The sequence below is a fragment of the Natrix helvetica genome, assembly GCF_964273705.1.
Source record: "Natrix helvetica genome assembly, chromosome: 1".
In the NCBI taxonomy this organism is placed as follows: domain Eukaryota; kingdom Metazoa; phylum Chordata; class Lepidosauria; order Squamata; family Natricidae; genus Natrix; species Natrix helvetica.
Window position 1 is genome coordinate 107,014,995 of NC_138548.1, and position 14,825 is coordinate 107,029,819.

The 14,825-nt window shown below is 38.9% G+C and overlaps 1 protein-coding gene across 2 annotated transcripts in view; it reads left to right on the forward strand.

Annotated features, from left to right (window-relative positions):
- Nucleotides 1-1,223: 1,223 nt before the first annotated feature.
- LOC309384327 (uncharacterized protein) overlaps nt 1,224-14,825 on the forward strand; it is a 73,633-nt gene continuing 60,031 nt past the window's right edge. The window contains exons 1-2 of one of the 2 annotated variants that reach the window (XM_081937684.1): nt 1,224-1,866; nt 3,047-3,394. In XM_081937684.1, coding sequence (XP_081793810.1) covers nt 1,545-1,866; nt 3,047-3,394 — 670 coding nt within the window. In that variant the 5' untranslated portion in view covers nt 1,224-1,544. Of the gene's footprint in view, nt 1,867-3,043; nt 3,395-14,825 lie in introns of both variants that reach the window. The other variant, XM_081937683.1, reaches the window with a different exon arrangement.

Genomic DNA, 14,825 nt, shown 5'->3' on the forward strand with positions numbered 1-14,825 from the left:
TGACTCCATCCAGCCCCCTCATTCTCTGTTGTCCCCTTCTTCTTTTGCCGTCAATCTTTCCCACTTTAGTCTCTTATCCGGTGACTCCAGCTGGCTCAGGGATTCTGGGAGTTGAAGTCCATAAGTCATAAAGAAACCACTGTTCCCCATCTCTGGCCTAAAGCAAGATTCTCACAGTCTTTTTAAACAAAATGTATTTAAGAAGAAGCTGAATAGATTATATAAATTTCTACAACTGAATTCCTTTTGTTTTTAGAATCTTTTAACTTGTTAGGACAAAAACTTCCCTCATGTTTAGTGCCCCTTCTAAAGAGGCTTTCTGACCATGGGGATGCTGCAACGGCAATAAGTGTGAAAAACGGGCATAAGTCACTATTTTCAGTGCTGTTGTTACTTCAAACAGTCACTAAATGAACTGTTGCAAGTTGAGGTCAATCTGTAATGGAACCTGGACATTACAGTCAGAAATCATGACGGCCATTAAGTGAAGCATCCATGTGACCTCACTTAACACACCCCATCCCTGTCCTCCTCAATGTGGTCATTAAGTAGAGCCCCATGGAAGGCCCTGGGAGACCTAATGCAGGTTCTGCCCTGGGCCTCCCCCAACCTTGAGCATCTGTGCTTTGCTTTCAACTCCTGGCATCCCTCAAGGCCTTGGTCCTACTTCCCGCCAGAACCCACAATTCTAATAGATTGATCCACAAGATGGCAATTACTATTGTAGTTCTGATGTTGAATGCTGCTGCTGATTAGAGTGTCTAAACTGATTACATTCAGGCACTTTAGCAGGAATTATGGAGGGTAGATTTTGAACTTTGAAGGTTATTCAAGAATGTAGAGGTAATGGCCTCTGCCTTTTTTAAAAAAAGAAATCTATTCTGACCCAATAAAACAGAATGTAGATCATAGAATAACAGGATGGGACCTTGGAGGTCCTCTAGTCCAGTGGTTCTCAAGCTTCTCAATGCCACAACCCTTTAATACAGTTCCTCATGTTGTGGTGACCCCCAACCATAGAGGAGTCATTTCTTGGTTCCTAAGACCATCCAAAATATGTGTTTTCTGATGGTCTTAGGTGACCCCCTGTGAAAGGGTGGTTTGACCCCCAAAGGGGTCCCTACCCACAGGTTGAGAACCGCTGCTCTAGTCCAACCTGCTGCTCCAGCAGGAGATACTATTTGGGGCAAATGGCTGTTCAATCTCTTCTTAAACATCTGCAGTAATGGAGCACCCACAACTTCTGGAGACTGGAGGTTATACTGATTACTTGTTTTCACTGACAGGAAATTTCAGTACATTAAATGGTTTGAAATCCAATTAAATGCAAATTGCTTTTTTTACAATTCAGGAGGAGTCTCTGTTAGCAGTTTTCCACTTAAAGGAGAACTAAAAGACTTGCAGAATCTGGGTGTGTACTATTGGTTCTCTCTTACTAAGCAGGTGCCTGAGCCTGCGACCTTCGGATTCTTAAACGGCGTCAGTAACCATTTTCTTTCCCAGTTTCTCAGTAACTGAAAATCATTGGAAGATCAGAAGTAAAAATGAAAGTTTCCGGGACAAAGATCATCGTCCTGCCTCGCAGGTTAGAGAGAGAGAGAGAGAGATGTGATCGTTCAGGCAAGAGGTCTAAAGAGCTGCGTAGGGTGGATTCTGCCTACTCTTTAAAGCGCAATTATCTGAAAACTCTAGTCCAGATTGAGAAATCAAAAGGAAAGGGGGCAATGGCGACTCACTTTGATCTCCGGCTGAGAAAACTGCCTCGATATGTCCGCATAAATTTCCAGGAATCAAACTCCGTTCGAATGCGACTTTACTTTTTCTTTAGCCTCTGGGCGTGTCTCAGCTTTGTTCTTGGGTCGGCAGGTAAGGAAACAAAAATGAAGACCCCCCCCTGTCACCCACATCCATATTTATTTATATATATACGCTTGCTATACATCCAAGGTGGCCGGGACGCAGGTGGCAGGGCGAGGGTGGCGGAAGTGCTTTGCTACGTTCTTGCTGCTGTTTTGAGTGGCGGCGAGGCGAGGGCCCCTCAAGGGCAAATGCAATAGAAGTTGTCGAGTGTGAGAACTGTTGAGACTTGGAGAGGGTCTGGGGGCTCCTTTGAGGAGGAGGGACGGGACCAAGCGCGCAAGGCAGGTGGACACAACTTTAAATCGGAGGTCGGTCTGTGAAGGCGACAGCCACCTGCCCTCAGTCCTCCGACGAGCGCCCTCGACAGCGCAGGCGAGTTTTGCAAAATGCCCAGAGCAAAGGAACGAGCCATCTTATTCGTTCCGCGCTCTGGATCTGGGTATAAATTTGAAAAGACCTCAACTCGCTAATGCTATTATTGTTGAGCTGTTATTTATATTAACTCCTTGTTTAAACTGTCAATAACCTGGTCTATCCTGAACCGTAAATCGTGATTTACAACCTCAGTGGTTATGCTCATCTAACTCTAATCTGACAAAAATACATTCGTTTATCATAGTGACATTAATTTACTGGTGTACCTTTTACAAGGGAGAAGGATTAGTCAAATGAGTATTATAAGATTTACAGGCTGCCAATGAAATGTTACAAACTGCTGATTATTGGTTTAAATTTATAAGTTGCTCCATCTTGCCCTCTGACTCTGAACACAGGAGCTGTGTTCAGGCATTCTATTAAGCCTGAACTGGGTGCTCCAGATTGGAGTTTCTGTGTCTCTTATTGCATGATGGCAATTGACACATTATTGAAATATTCTAGCTGGACCACAACTGAACTGTAATTAGCTAAGGAAAAACTATCCATTGTAGTAATTTGCTTGTAATTATGCAGTCACAATTGTATCATCTGGATTGTGTAACTCTTTCCAAGTTCTGGCTTACTCCAAAAGTGGTCAATGTTCCACTTAGTCTTTATGACCTCCAATTGCTTTGTCTCTTGCCATTCCACCACTGCTATTTCCCAATACTCTGTATGAAATGTGAGAACTGGGAGGGGAGGGAAGAAGAAGGTACAATTAATCATAATAATCTGCAATCCATTTTTTTTCATTTTTTTTGTGAAGAAGCCTTGAAAGTAAGCATGCCAGCTCAGAAGACAGCAATCTTGGGTACAAATGTGACACTTCAGTGTAAAATCTCTGACTACCCTCCCCCAGAACTGGATATCAAAAAAACAATGTTCATCTGGTATTTGGAGACATCTGAAGGGAATAAAGTAGAAGAACTTTATTCAGTTGTTGCTGGAAAACATTCTTCAAATAGAAAAGGTTCAAGACTGGATACAATTCAATTAAAAAATGGAAATGCTTCCCTTTTCCTTCCACAAATACAACTTAATGAAGAGGGCAAATATATATGTGTCGTGATTGCAACCTCTGCTAAAGCGGAAGGAGCCACCATTTTAGATCTAGTTGGTAAGTGACGTTTGAGGTATACCTTTCAAGAGAGCAAACTTATTCTTTTGGAATTCTTAAACTGTATTAAGATGAATATCAGTTGTATACGATTGTATTCCAAATCTCTTCCTCTTACGAAGAAGGCCCCCTCCAACTAGATCCTTGTAAGAAAGGGGAATCCTGAAAAGAGGGAGGTAGAAAACAAAAGAAAGTCCCTCCCCATGTCTTTATTTTATATTGTTTCAAGAATCCCTGTGATGTAATGGTTAAAGCATCAGGCTAGAAACTGGGGGACAGGACTTCTAGTCCTGCTTTAGGCACAAAGCCAGATGGACCAGTCACTCTCAGCCCTAGGAAGGAACTACCTCCATGATATTGCTTTTAGCCAAAGAATGAGATACATGTAGGTTGTTCTTAGCCTCACAGGTGTTTAAAAAGATTTTTTCTTCAAGCTGAAAGGTGCAAGGGATCTACAAGTTATGATGAGCCTTTGTTACCTGTTATCTTGTTGGCAAGGTTGGGTGATCAGCGAGAATCAAATATATTTATTAGCTGTTTTAAGGTAATCTAGGCATATCTTCTTCCATCTTCATTGGGCCCTGGTTGGTCTTGTCTGTCACTGTTCTGCTATTACCTACCTAAAGAGTTAGGCATAATGGCACATGAAAAACAACAGAACAATTTGATATTTGGTGGGGTTTGAATGGTGTTACAATGAATCTGAGAGTTCTAGTTTTCCCCACCCAAAAGAAAGTCAAAGATACATTTTCTGCATCCACAGGTCCAATCAATTCACTATCCCAACTGAAGACAACCCCCAGTCACTTCCAACCAGATGCAGACCGAATGCCCAGAGAAAGAAATGTTGTTATGGTTAATCCTCCACCACTCCATGCAATTCCCTCTCCCATTTTCCCAGACACTAAATGTGGCAGCCCTGAATCTCCAACAGAAAAGATGGCTCCCAGGGCTTATATAGTCTAGATTTAGAAATGGACACTTTGAAGCCCAAAGCTACTATTATTAACAAGATTTGCAGATTATGACTTTCTTCCATTTCTCCTATTTCATTTTTCATATGAATTAGGGAGAGGAGGCTGTTCAAAGCCTTTTCACAAACCACTTTCTTGCCCTGGGCTCAAGTCTCATTTATCTGATTATTGCCCTTTCCTCTGTCCTTCAAGGCCTCAATACTCATTACAGTGTTTTTCCTGCTAGCTGCTACTTTTTTAAAAATCACATTTTCTGTCAGCAGTCTCTCCCCAGAATACCTATATATCCTTGTGCTGCTCTTCTTGGGGATAGTAATCCTGTGCAAAGTACAGAAAAGAAAAAAATAACATCCAAAAGAAATTACTGTAAATGAATGAAAGTAAAAAAGAAAGTAATATGGCTAAAACTACTGTATACCTATTCCATTAATTATGTCTCTCCGTATTCTATCCTTTCAAAACAATCTTGTTTCTACAACATGCCTACACTAATTCATACTTTGCCCTTCTGTCTTTCTTTCCTTCCTTCCTTCCTTCCTTCCTTCCTTCCTTCCTTCCTTCCTTCCTTTCTTTCTTTCTTTCTTTCTTACTTTCTTCATAGTCTTTGGAAAATCTGTAGTGTTTTTTTCCTTTTTCCTTTAAGTGTTATTTGAATTGAATGTTAAATAGAAATGCTGTTTGGGAGGCTGAAAGGCAAAATAAAAAACAACCTATGTAGAAAAATCAATAACCAATTCCATTTTTATTCAAATGCAATATAGTTGAACCAACTGTCCAACTGTCTTTCAAGGAACTTGAAATTGAAAATGGAAATGTAAAGACACTGAGATGTAGAGTGAATAAATTTGCAACCCTCTGCCAGCGAAAATGGACCTGGGGGGGCGCCTGTGGGCGCATCCATTTTTGCTGGCAGAGGCACTGTGGGCCGGTCCTTCATTGTTTCCAGGCGGCCCCGCGGGCCAGATTTAAGCACCCTGCCGGCTGGATCCGGCCCTCGGGCCCTGAGTTTGACACCCTGACTTAATGTTTTGCCTATGACCCTGTATCAGCATTGTTTGTTTCTTATTATGTAATTACATGTAAAATGCTTATCAAAAGCACTAAGAGCAATAAATATTTTGAGCATATAAGAAATAACATAATTTATTTTTTTATCGTCTTTCTACAGAAACTTATTGGACTACTCCATTAACAATTGGGCTGGTTTTATGTTTTCTGATTTTTCTTCTTCTAGTTGGATTGGTGCTGTATATTGTCTTTTTAAAGAAACGTAAGTAATTCTGAATATGTCTTATCAGTACTATCATTTGTCTATAAAATTGCAGCCAAAGTTTATATTTGTGAAAGTTAATTTTAAAATATAATTACTGGAAAACTCTCAGAGAACAGTCCCGCAGAGGCAAAGACCAACAGGGTAAAATGGAAAATAGATTAAATATAAGCAATTATGTTGCACCTATCAAATTACAGGCAATCCTCATTTAGTTATCACAATTGGGTCTGGTAACTCAGCCATTAAGTGAAGCACTCGCTAAGTAAAATGGCATTTATGATCTTACTTTATCCTTCCTTTTGCTTTATAGACCTGTGAAGGTGCAAGAACTGGTTACAACATTATTTTCTTATTAGTATTGTAACTGTAAATGATCACTAACAGGGCGATCACTAAATGAGGATTTCCTATATAATCTTTTTAGACATCGTTTTCCAGAACAGCGTTAAACTGAAGAAACTAAAGAAACTAAACTCAAAGAAATCCAATTATCAGCTGGAACAAAACTCTAATACCTGTGCAGAACACGAGTACAAAATTTTTTTGGCAGATGAGTAAACTTGCTGGTCTGGCCATTCATGTGAACTCACCTCCTCTCTGCTCCTTCCATCCCATGTTAAAGAGAGTGATGGACGGATGTCTATTCTTGGTGAAAGTGAAAATAACGCCAGAGAAGCCAATAATCAGATTTCTTAATTTCTCTCCCCATAAATGTCTATCAGTCTTTTATCTCTTTCCTCAGCCAGAACAGGGTTTGGTTATTGGAGCAGGGCAGAATATCCATGCATTTTTTTTTTGCCAATCTAAGAAATGCCCATTACACAGCAGTGAAACTCATTGAGTAGATACGCATATAACTGTTTTTAAGAATAGAATGCTTTGTAAAATGTTGAAAGAATAATCCTAAAATATTGCTGCAACATTTCAAGCAAAAGGGTTTCCATTTTCCCTTATTTTTTTAATAGATCCACCATCTGTGGAAATGGTTGGAAGTGAGGAACTGAAGCATTTGGAAGAAACACAGTTGCAATGTTTGATTTCACACTTTCGACCCAAGCCTTTACAGGTAGACCTCTTCTTAGTAATTGAACCTCAGAAAACAAAACAGAAAATAGCCTCTTGGCGTACATCAATTGAAAAATGTACGGAAGTTGATGAAAATTTTCCTTTCCTCGGGAACCTGGAGGACATGTTTAAAGCTTATCCAGAGTTGAAATCAAAACCAAAAAATTATTATGACTTCCAGTGGAAAATCTGCATGAATCCAGACGTACAGAAGCTGGATAAATTTCAACTTTTATTACAAATTAAACATCAGGGCTTTCGGCATGGATTGTGTACTGAAACGAAATCATTTAAAGTCATAGGTAAGTGAGGATTATGGAAGAGTACTGAATGATGTTGAAATTTTAAAGTTATTTTATGGTTTATAAGAGAACTGCTAAGTTTCAAAATGTATGAAAATAGAGGAGGCTTAGCTAATTTTGGTCCAGCCATGGTCCCAGCAGATATCTCAGACTACAATCCGTATTTGTGAAACATCTGCCAAGACTAAAAATAGTTAACTGGCAAAACAGGTTAAAAGACAAACAAAAGTAAAGAGAGAGAAACTCAAATGACACACATACAAAAATTACATTATCTGTCTATCTAGCTATATGTGTGTAGAGAAGAATAGAACTTTCTAGTGGAAACAACACTGTGGTTATTTAGCATGGATAGTCCCAAAATGGCAGCCAAACACAAATGGAAACTAGGACACTAATTTATCCTTCTATTCCATGCCATAAAGAAACAATTTGTTGGTCAGAGATGATGAATCCAAACAAGACACTTTTGACATTTCAACTGAAAGATAGTTTTTTCTACAGTCAAAGTTCCTTAGCTTGGCCCTCCCTTGCTTTGTGTGAATAAATAGCTATGGAATAAGTGGGTAAGGAAAAATGGTAAGAGACCTCATTAAAGCTTTGGGAGACTCCCCCCACTTGTGGCACGCGAGCCAAAAAAGGTTCGCCATCACTGTCCTATATTGTACATTGCATGTTTCACTCTTAAGGGCTAAGTTACAGAGTAGTTCCTATAAAGGGCAGCTCCTTTTTGCAAAAAAATAAAATCCAATTCCTCTGATGTAATCCCACTCTTTTAACAACTGACACTTCTAAAGTTTACTGCTATTGTATTAATAGTCATGATCCCGTACTTTTTCTCTTGATGTTCCCTCTTTTAATTCTTCTCTTTCCATATTGCCACAAGGTGTGAATTCAATTACATTTTATTTTCTCAGAATAACATTCCATACATCTCAGAATAAGACTCCTCTTACTGTATGTGTATAATAAATACAACTATTGATAGCTAGAAGTTGGATGTGCAAAATGGGGAAATATATGCTAATAGCTTTAGTTGCATCTATGTGCGGGTTATAGGATCTCTTTTATTTAGTGCATAAATGGAATATTACATGAACAACCTAAAATCTATTTCCACACCAAATTAGAAATCTTTATTGGTATTACTTTACCATTGAGGCCATTTTCTATTTCATTTTTCACCAGATTTGTAATTTATATACCTTTGGCATTTTATTGTGTTTGGATGATGACTTTGGCACTTAGTTGTGTAGGCTAAACAGTCATGTGGGAAGAGAAGTTTATGGTTTGACTTCACAACTCTGTACTGAATACCAACTCTGTTATTTGCTGTTGTGCTTTATTTACAGTTATGGCCCCCAAAGTTGACAGAATTGAATGTAAGCCCCCTGTACCTGAGTGTGGGAAACCCATCACATTGAGTTGCTCATTGACAGAATACCATCCACCTGAGTGTGACATTTATTGGAGAAAGGGCCTTGAAGAGTTCTTGGATGCTACAATTAAAACAGAGGAGCCACAGTTGGACAGAACATCAATGCTGTACTCCAGGAGGAGTGAAATAACCTTTACACCCAGCGCAGAAGACCATGAAGTAGAATTCTTTGTTGAAATAAATCATTGCAAGGAAATTGTACGGAAGGGATATAAAGTTCTGCTGAAAGGTGATTGTTATCATTGCTATAAAAAAATCTATGTCCCTTGGAGTGTCTATGGAGATTCTCAGTCATCCAGTTCATGATTGTCCCAAAGGTGTTTTTTTCAAGACGCAACTGGACTGTCTGGTTTTTCCTTGAAGACGTTTTGCTTCTCATCCAAGAAGCTTCTTCAGCTCTGACTGGATTCAGGTCTGACTGGACCTCCTGTTCCCCACCATCCAGTCAGAGCAGAGGAAGCTTCTTGGATGAGATGTGAAATGCCTTAAAAGGAAAACCAGAAAGTCCAATGGCCTCTTGAAAAAAGCACCTTTGGGATGTCCCTTGGAGGCTCAGACTATCTGTGTTGACTCTATATGCGGGAGGGAACATTGAGAATGGATGTACTTGCTCTAGCCCCACCCACTGCCCCCCAGTTAAATTCCTCTGTTGAAGGATGTTGAGGAAATACACAGGTAGTCCTCAACTTACAACCACCATTAAGCCCAAAATTCATGTTATGAGACATATGTTAAGCATGTTTTCCCCCATATTACTACTTTTCTTGCCACGGTTGTTAAATGAATCGTTGCAGTTGTTAAGGTAGTCCCAAAGGTGCTTTTTTCAAGAGGCAACTGGACTTTCTGGTTTGTCTTTGAAGGCAATTCAGTTCACATCCAAGAAGCTTCTTCCCCTCTGACTGGATGCTGGGAAATGGAAGGATTTATACTCCTTGCAGACAGCTGGTCATTTGCATTCTTTTAGCAGATTGTTAAGGTCACCTGGAGGTTTATCTCTTTCATCAGAGTCACCTGAGTGGTGCAAATGGGTGTGGAGCCTTCTTGGAACTGTTGAAAGGCTTCTGTTGTAGATAGGAGATAGATGATGCTGTATCCCCCACTTCTGTTGAGAGAGGGCTGTTCAGTTTTGACCTAGATGGCCTCTTTAACTCCTCTTTCAAACAGGCGATCCTCTCTGTCCAAAATATGGACTTTGTTGTCTTCAAAAGACAACGGTCTGTATTTTAAGTGCAGATGGATGCTGAATCTAGTCCTGATGTGTTTGTTCTCCTAGGTTGTGCCATGCATTTATGAAGTGTTTGTTTTGTTTCCCAATGTAAAACAACAACCACTTGTACAACAAACAGCCACTTCATAAATGCATGGACAGAAGGGGTCACTGGTTTGAAAGAGGAGTTAAAGTCTTCAAAGAAAAGCCAGAAAGTCCAGTTGCCTCTTGAAAAAAGCACCTTTGGGACAACCATGACCTGGATGACTGAGTATCTCCATAGACAGTTGTTAAGGTAGTAAACTGGTTGTCTGGATTCCCCATTAACTTTAGTTGTCAGAAGGTCACAGAAGATGATCACATCACCCTGGGACTCTGCGACTGTCATAAATAGGAACCAGTTGTCTAGATAGATAGATGATAGATAGATAGATAGATAGATAGATAGATAGATAGATAGATAGATAGATAGATAGATAGATGATAGATGATAGATAGATAGATAGATAGATAGATAGATAGATGATAGATAGATGATAGATAGATAGATAGATGATAGATAGATAGATAGATAGATAGATAGATAGATAGATAGATAGATGATAGATGATAGATAGATGATAGAGATAGATAGATGATAGATAGATAGATAGATAGATAGATAGATAGATAGATAGATAGATAGATAGATAAAACTTTATGGTATTATTGCATACATTTTACTTCTAAGTTCACATCAGTATACAGTAACATGCTATGGATTAATGTGTGGAAACAAACCAAATGGTGAGAAGCACTGATATCTCACTGCATGACTAACATATGTACACAAGAAGCAGGGAACAGAAATAATTGCTACTTGCCTAAATCAAATGAGGGCTGATTTCATGTATGAGCACCGCTCTATGTGATATAGTGCTGTTAATCTATTGTAACAGCACAAATTCTCATTGAACAATGATTCCCCCTTTCTTGTGGTAACAATATAATGTCAAAAATTATTCTCAACTCATTTGATGCTCTGTATATTAGGGTATTGTTTGCATTTAACAGTGATTCCTTGTCTAATGTTGATTTCTCTGTCTTGTCACATTTATAGATTTTCCCAAAGTTTCAAATATTGTTATTGAACCAAGTGAAGCAGATTATGGAGAAAGTGTAAATTTAACTTGTGACGTCACAGATTTCAATCCTAAAAACATTAGTACTCAGTGGCTCCTGGGAGATAGGTCAGTAACGAAATATGAGGTCACAGAGCATTTAGACATGGGCCCTAATGGTTGTTACAAATTAACTTCCGGGTTTGAAATAAGAGCTACCGCTTCCGTTTGTGACAAGGTTATTTGTTTCAAGGTGAACGATGCAAGATTGACAAAGTCTATTACAAGAGAAGTAAATCTAAAACTTCCAGGTACGTACCAGTTTTATTTATTTAGTTATCTTCTGATGTTATTTGGTGAAGTTGGGTTCTGTTCATCCTTTTTAGGCTTTATTAAAAGTAATAGAATTTAACAGGTGAGGAGTGTGGCACATCCCTATTTCCTATCAGTTACACCTGCAATGTTACTTCAAACAAAATCTCCCTGTCTGTAGCACTGTTGTCTGTCTTGTTGTGTCCTTTGTGCTGTGGATACCAGAAATTAAGCCACAGCCCAGATGTGACATCTCTGGGAGCATCATCATCTCAGTTTCTTCTTTGACCATGCTGCCTGGACACCCCTGTCTTTGCATCACATGTGGGAAATATTAATGGGATAAGATTATTTTACTTACCAATAAGATGCATAGACATCCATTTCTAACCACAATGATGAAGCATGATGACACAACACAACCCCCGTCCTTTCATACTTGAATTGCACATCACAACACATACACACATTCTCCTTCCACTGCAGATGCCTATATATCATATGTAATGCTGTTACTGAATTTCAAACCAAGTTGAAATACACAAGAAAACTAGAAGCCACAACAACATATATAGGTTTGCTTTGTCTTTTTGTACTTTTTTTGGTGTGGTCTTGTTTAGCTTTATTTTTCTTTTGTATTTTTTCTCTCTTTTGAAGTTTGTATTTTAATGTTTTCAGTAAAATAAAAATTGAGAAATCAACAAAAACAACGACAGAAAGGTTTGTTATGTCCTGCTTAAAGGGTCAGTCATAGACAAGGTTGCAGACATGATTTCCATTCATTGGGTTTAGTTGCAAATGGTGCAGAAATTGTCTTCACCTTGTAGTTGGTAAAAATGGTGCAATTGGTCTTCTGCAGTGGTGTCATGCAATAGTTCCGTTATGCAAGACTTCAGAGGATGAATCCTTACAGTGTTTTCTTGTATTAAACATTGTTTTTGCATTATTCATAATAAATCAAGTGTCAGCGTTTCAAATAGCATCCAAAAGTAAATCAGAGTCCAAGGCAAAGTATTGCTCAAAGTTCCAATTGATTAAGACAGCTGAATTTTGTTACGGCTACATAGCATCTCACTCCTTACAATCCCCCGCCCCATTTCCCCACAATAGAAAATGCATAGTAGAATAATAGAAAATGTGGTAGGCCAAAGATACAAAAGAAAAGACGGCTGCAGGCCTGACATTAAAGTCTGGAAACATATTATTTACATAGTTATTTCAATTCCATTTTCCCCCCTTCTCATTTAGTCAAACGGCCTGTTTTGACTGAAATAAAGGCGAGCCCAGATGATCAGAATATCCTCTTTGAAATTTCTATATCACAATTTGCACCTCATTATATAGAAGTCAGATGGTACCAAGGCTCGAAACAAATATCTGCAAATATCAATCCCAGGAATATTGAGATTGGAGAAGATCACTTATGTTATTTTGTTAGTAAAATATGCTTAAATCCAGAAGAACTGAGGTTTGAGAAGACAATACGATGTGAAGTTAAACATTCAACATCTACTGAGGAAAAAAGCTTAACACTGAACACAACAGGTAAGTTGGATACATATATAAATATTCTATTGATTTAAAGAGTATCCAGAGCAGTGACTATTTTCCAACAACTGAATATGCAATTATCTCCCAATTGTTATAATGGATCCAAAATTCTTTCGATTGTTATCTAATAATAACAATGGAAAGAGGAAAACTGAAGTGTAAGCAGTGTTAGCTTTATAAAGAAAAGAGCTCTGTATGGCCTGTTAGTCACTCCACCATAGACATTTTTGAGCGAAAGCAAGTCTTTTGCTGTATCTGCTTATATGGGCTGTTGATATCTGTGACCCACATCAGTGTTAAATTTGTTTGGTCTCAGCATCCCTTCCTGCCTTTAAAAATCATGGAGAACCTTAAAAATGCTTTTGTTTATATAAGTTATATTTATCAATATTTATCCTATTGAAAATTAAAATTGATAACATTCCCTACCACTAATATTTCTCATAGATGTTTGATGGTATTTTTATATTATTTTATTTTTCAACATAGGCTGGCAAATAATTCTGAATTGGTGGACCTCTGAGAGGTCTTTGGGAGATCTCTAGATCTCCTTGAACCACCTTTTGATGCTTTTAATAGCTAAACAGCCCACAATCAGCATGTAACTATTAGTGATGGTCCTTTATTCTAGATTAGGAGGCTATGTGACTTTCAGATTACCTCTTGAGTGGCATTCAGCTGCTCCCACATTGCTCTAGGTTTATTATGACTTAATTATCCATGTCTGTCTGCACAGGGGAAAGGAAGGAAGTATATAACTATAATGGATCAAAAATCATAAAAGACTGCAGCCTGTTATCTTTTGAAAGAACGCATAAAAGTTCCCCAAACTATATCAATTTGATTCTCAACTTGCTGATGTGGTAGATGCCTTCTATATTAAAAGGCAGAAACTTTTAAAAAGTATATCAAAATGCAAAACGTGAGCCATAAATAGGGCTGACTTATTTCAAAGAGTAAACTGCCCCCGCCTCGAAATCCTGTTTACATTACAATACAATAGTAGAGTTGGAAGGGACCTTGGAGGCCTTCTAGTCCAACCCCTGCCTAGGCAGGAAACCCTATACCGTTTCAGGCAAATGGCTATCCAACATCTTCTTAAAGACTTCCAGTGTTGGGGCATTCGCAACTTCTGGAGGCAAGCTGTTCCACTGATTAATTGTTCTAACTGTTAGGAATTTTCTCCTCAGTTCTAAGTTGCTTCTTTCCTTGATTAGTTTCCACCCATTGCTTCTTGTTCTACCCTCAGGTGCCTTGGAAAATAGTTTGACTCCCTCTTCTTTGTGGCAACCCCTGAGATATTGGAACACTGCTATCATGTCTCCCCTAGTCCTTCTTTCTATTAAACTAGACATACCCAGTTCCTGCAACCGTTCCTCATATGTTTTAGTCTCCAGTCCCCTAATCATCTTTGTTGCTGTTCTCTGCACTCTTTCTAGAGTCTCCACATCTTTTTTACATCGTGGCGACCAGAACTGAATGCAGTATTCCAAGTGTGGCCTCACCAAGGCATTATAAAGTAGCATCAACACTTCACGTGATCTTGATTCTATCCCTCTGTTGATGCAGCCTAGGACTGCGTTGGCTTTTTTGGCAGCTGCTGCACACTGCTGGCTCATATTTAAATGGTTGTCCACTAGGACTCCAAGATCCCTTTCACAGTTACTACTACTGAGCAAGGTACCACCTATACTGTACCTGTGCATTCCATTTTTGTTGCCTAAATGTAGAACCTTACTCTTTTCACCATTGAATTTCATTTTATTAGATAGTGCCCAATGTTCAAGTTTGTCAAGATCCTTCTGTATCTTAAGCCTATCTTCTGGAGTGTTGGCTATTCCTGCCAGCTTGGTGTCATCTGCAAATTTGATGAGTTCCCCATTTATTCCCTCATCCAAATCGTTGATGAAGATGTTGAAGATACTGGGCCTAAAACAGAGCTTTGGGGTACTCCACTGCATACTTCCCTCCATGTAGATGCAGTTCCATTGAGGACTACCCGTTGAGTGCAGTTGGTCAGCCAGTTACGAATCCATCTGGTGGTGATGCTGTCCAACCCACTTTTTTCTACTTTATCTAGTAGTAGGTTATGGTCTACCTTATCAAAAGCCTTACTGAAGTCCAAGTAAACTATATCAACGGCATTCCTCTGGTCGACTAATTTTGTCACATTATCAAAGAATGCAATAAGATTAGTCTGGCATGATCT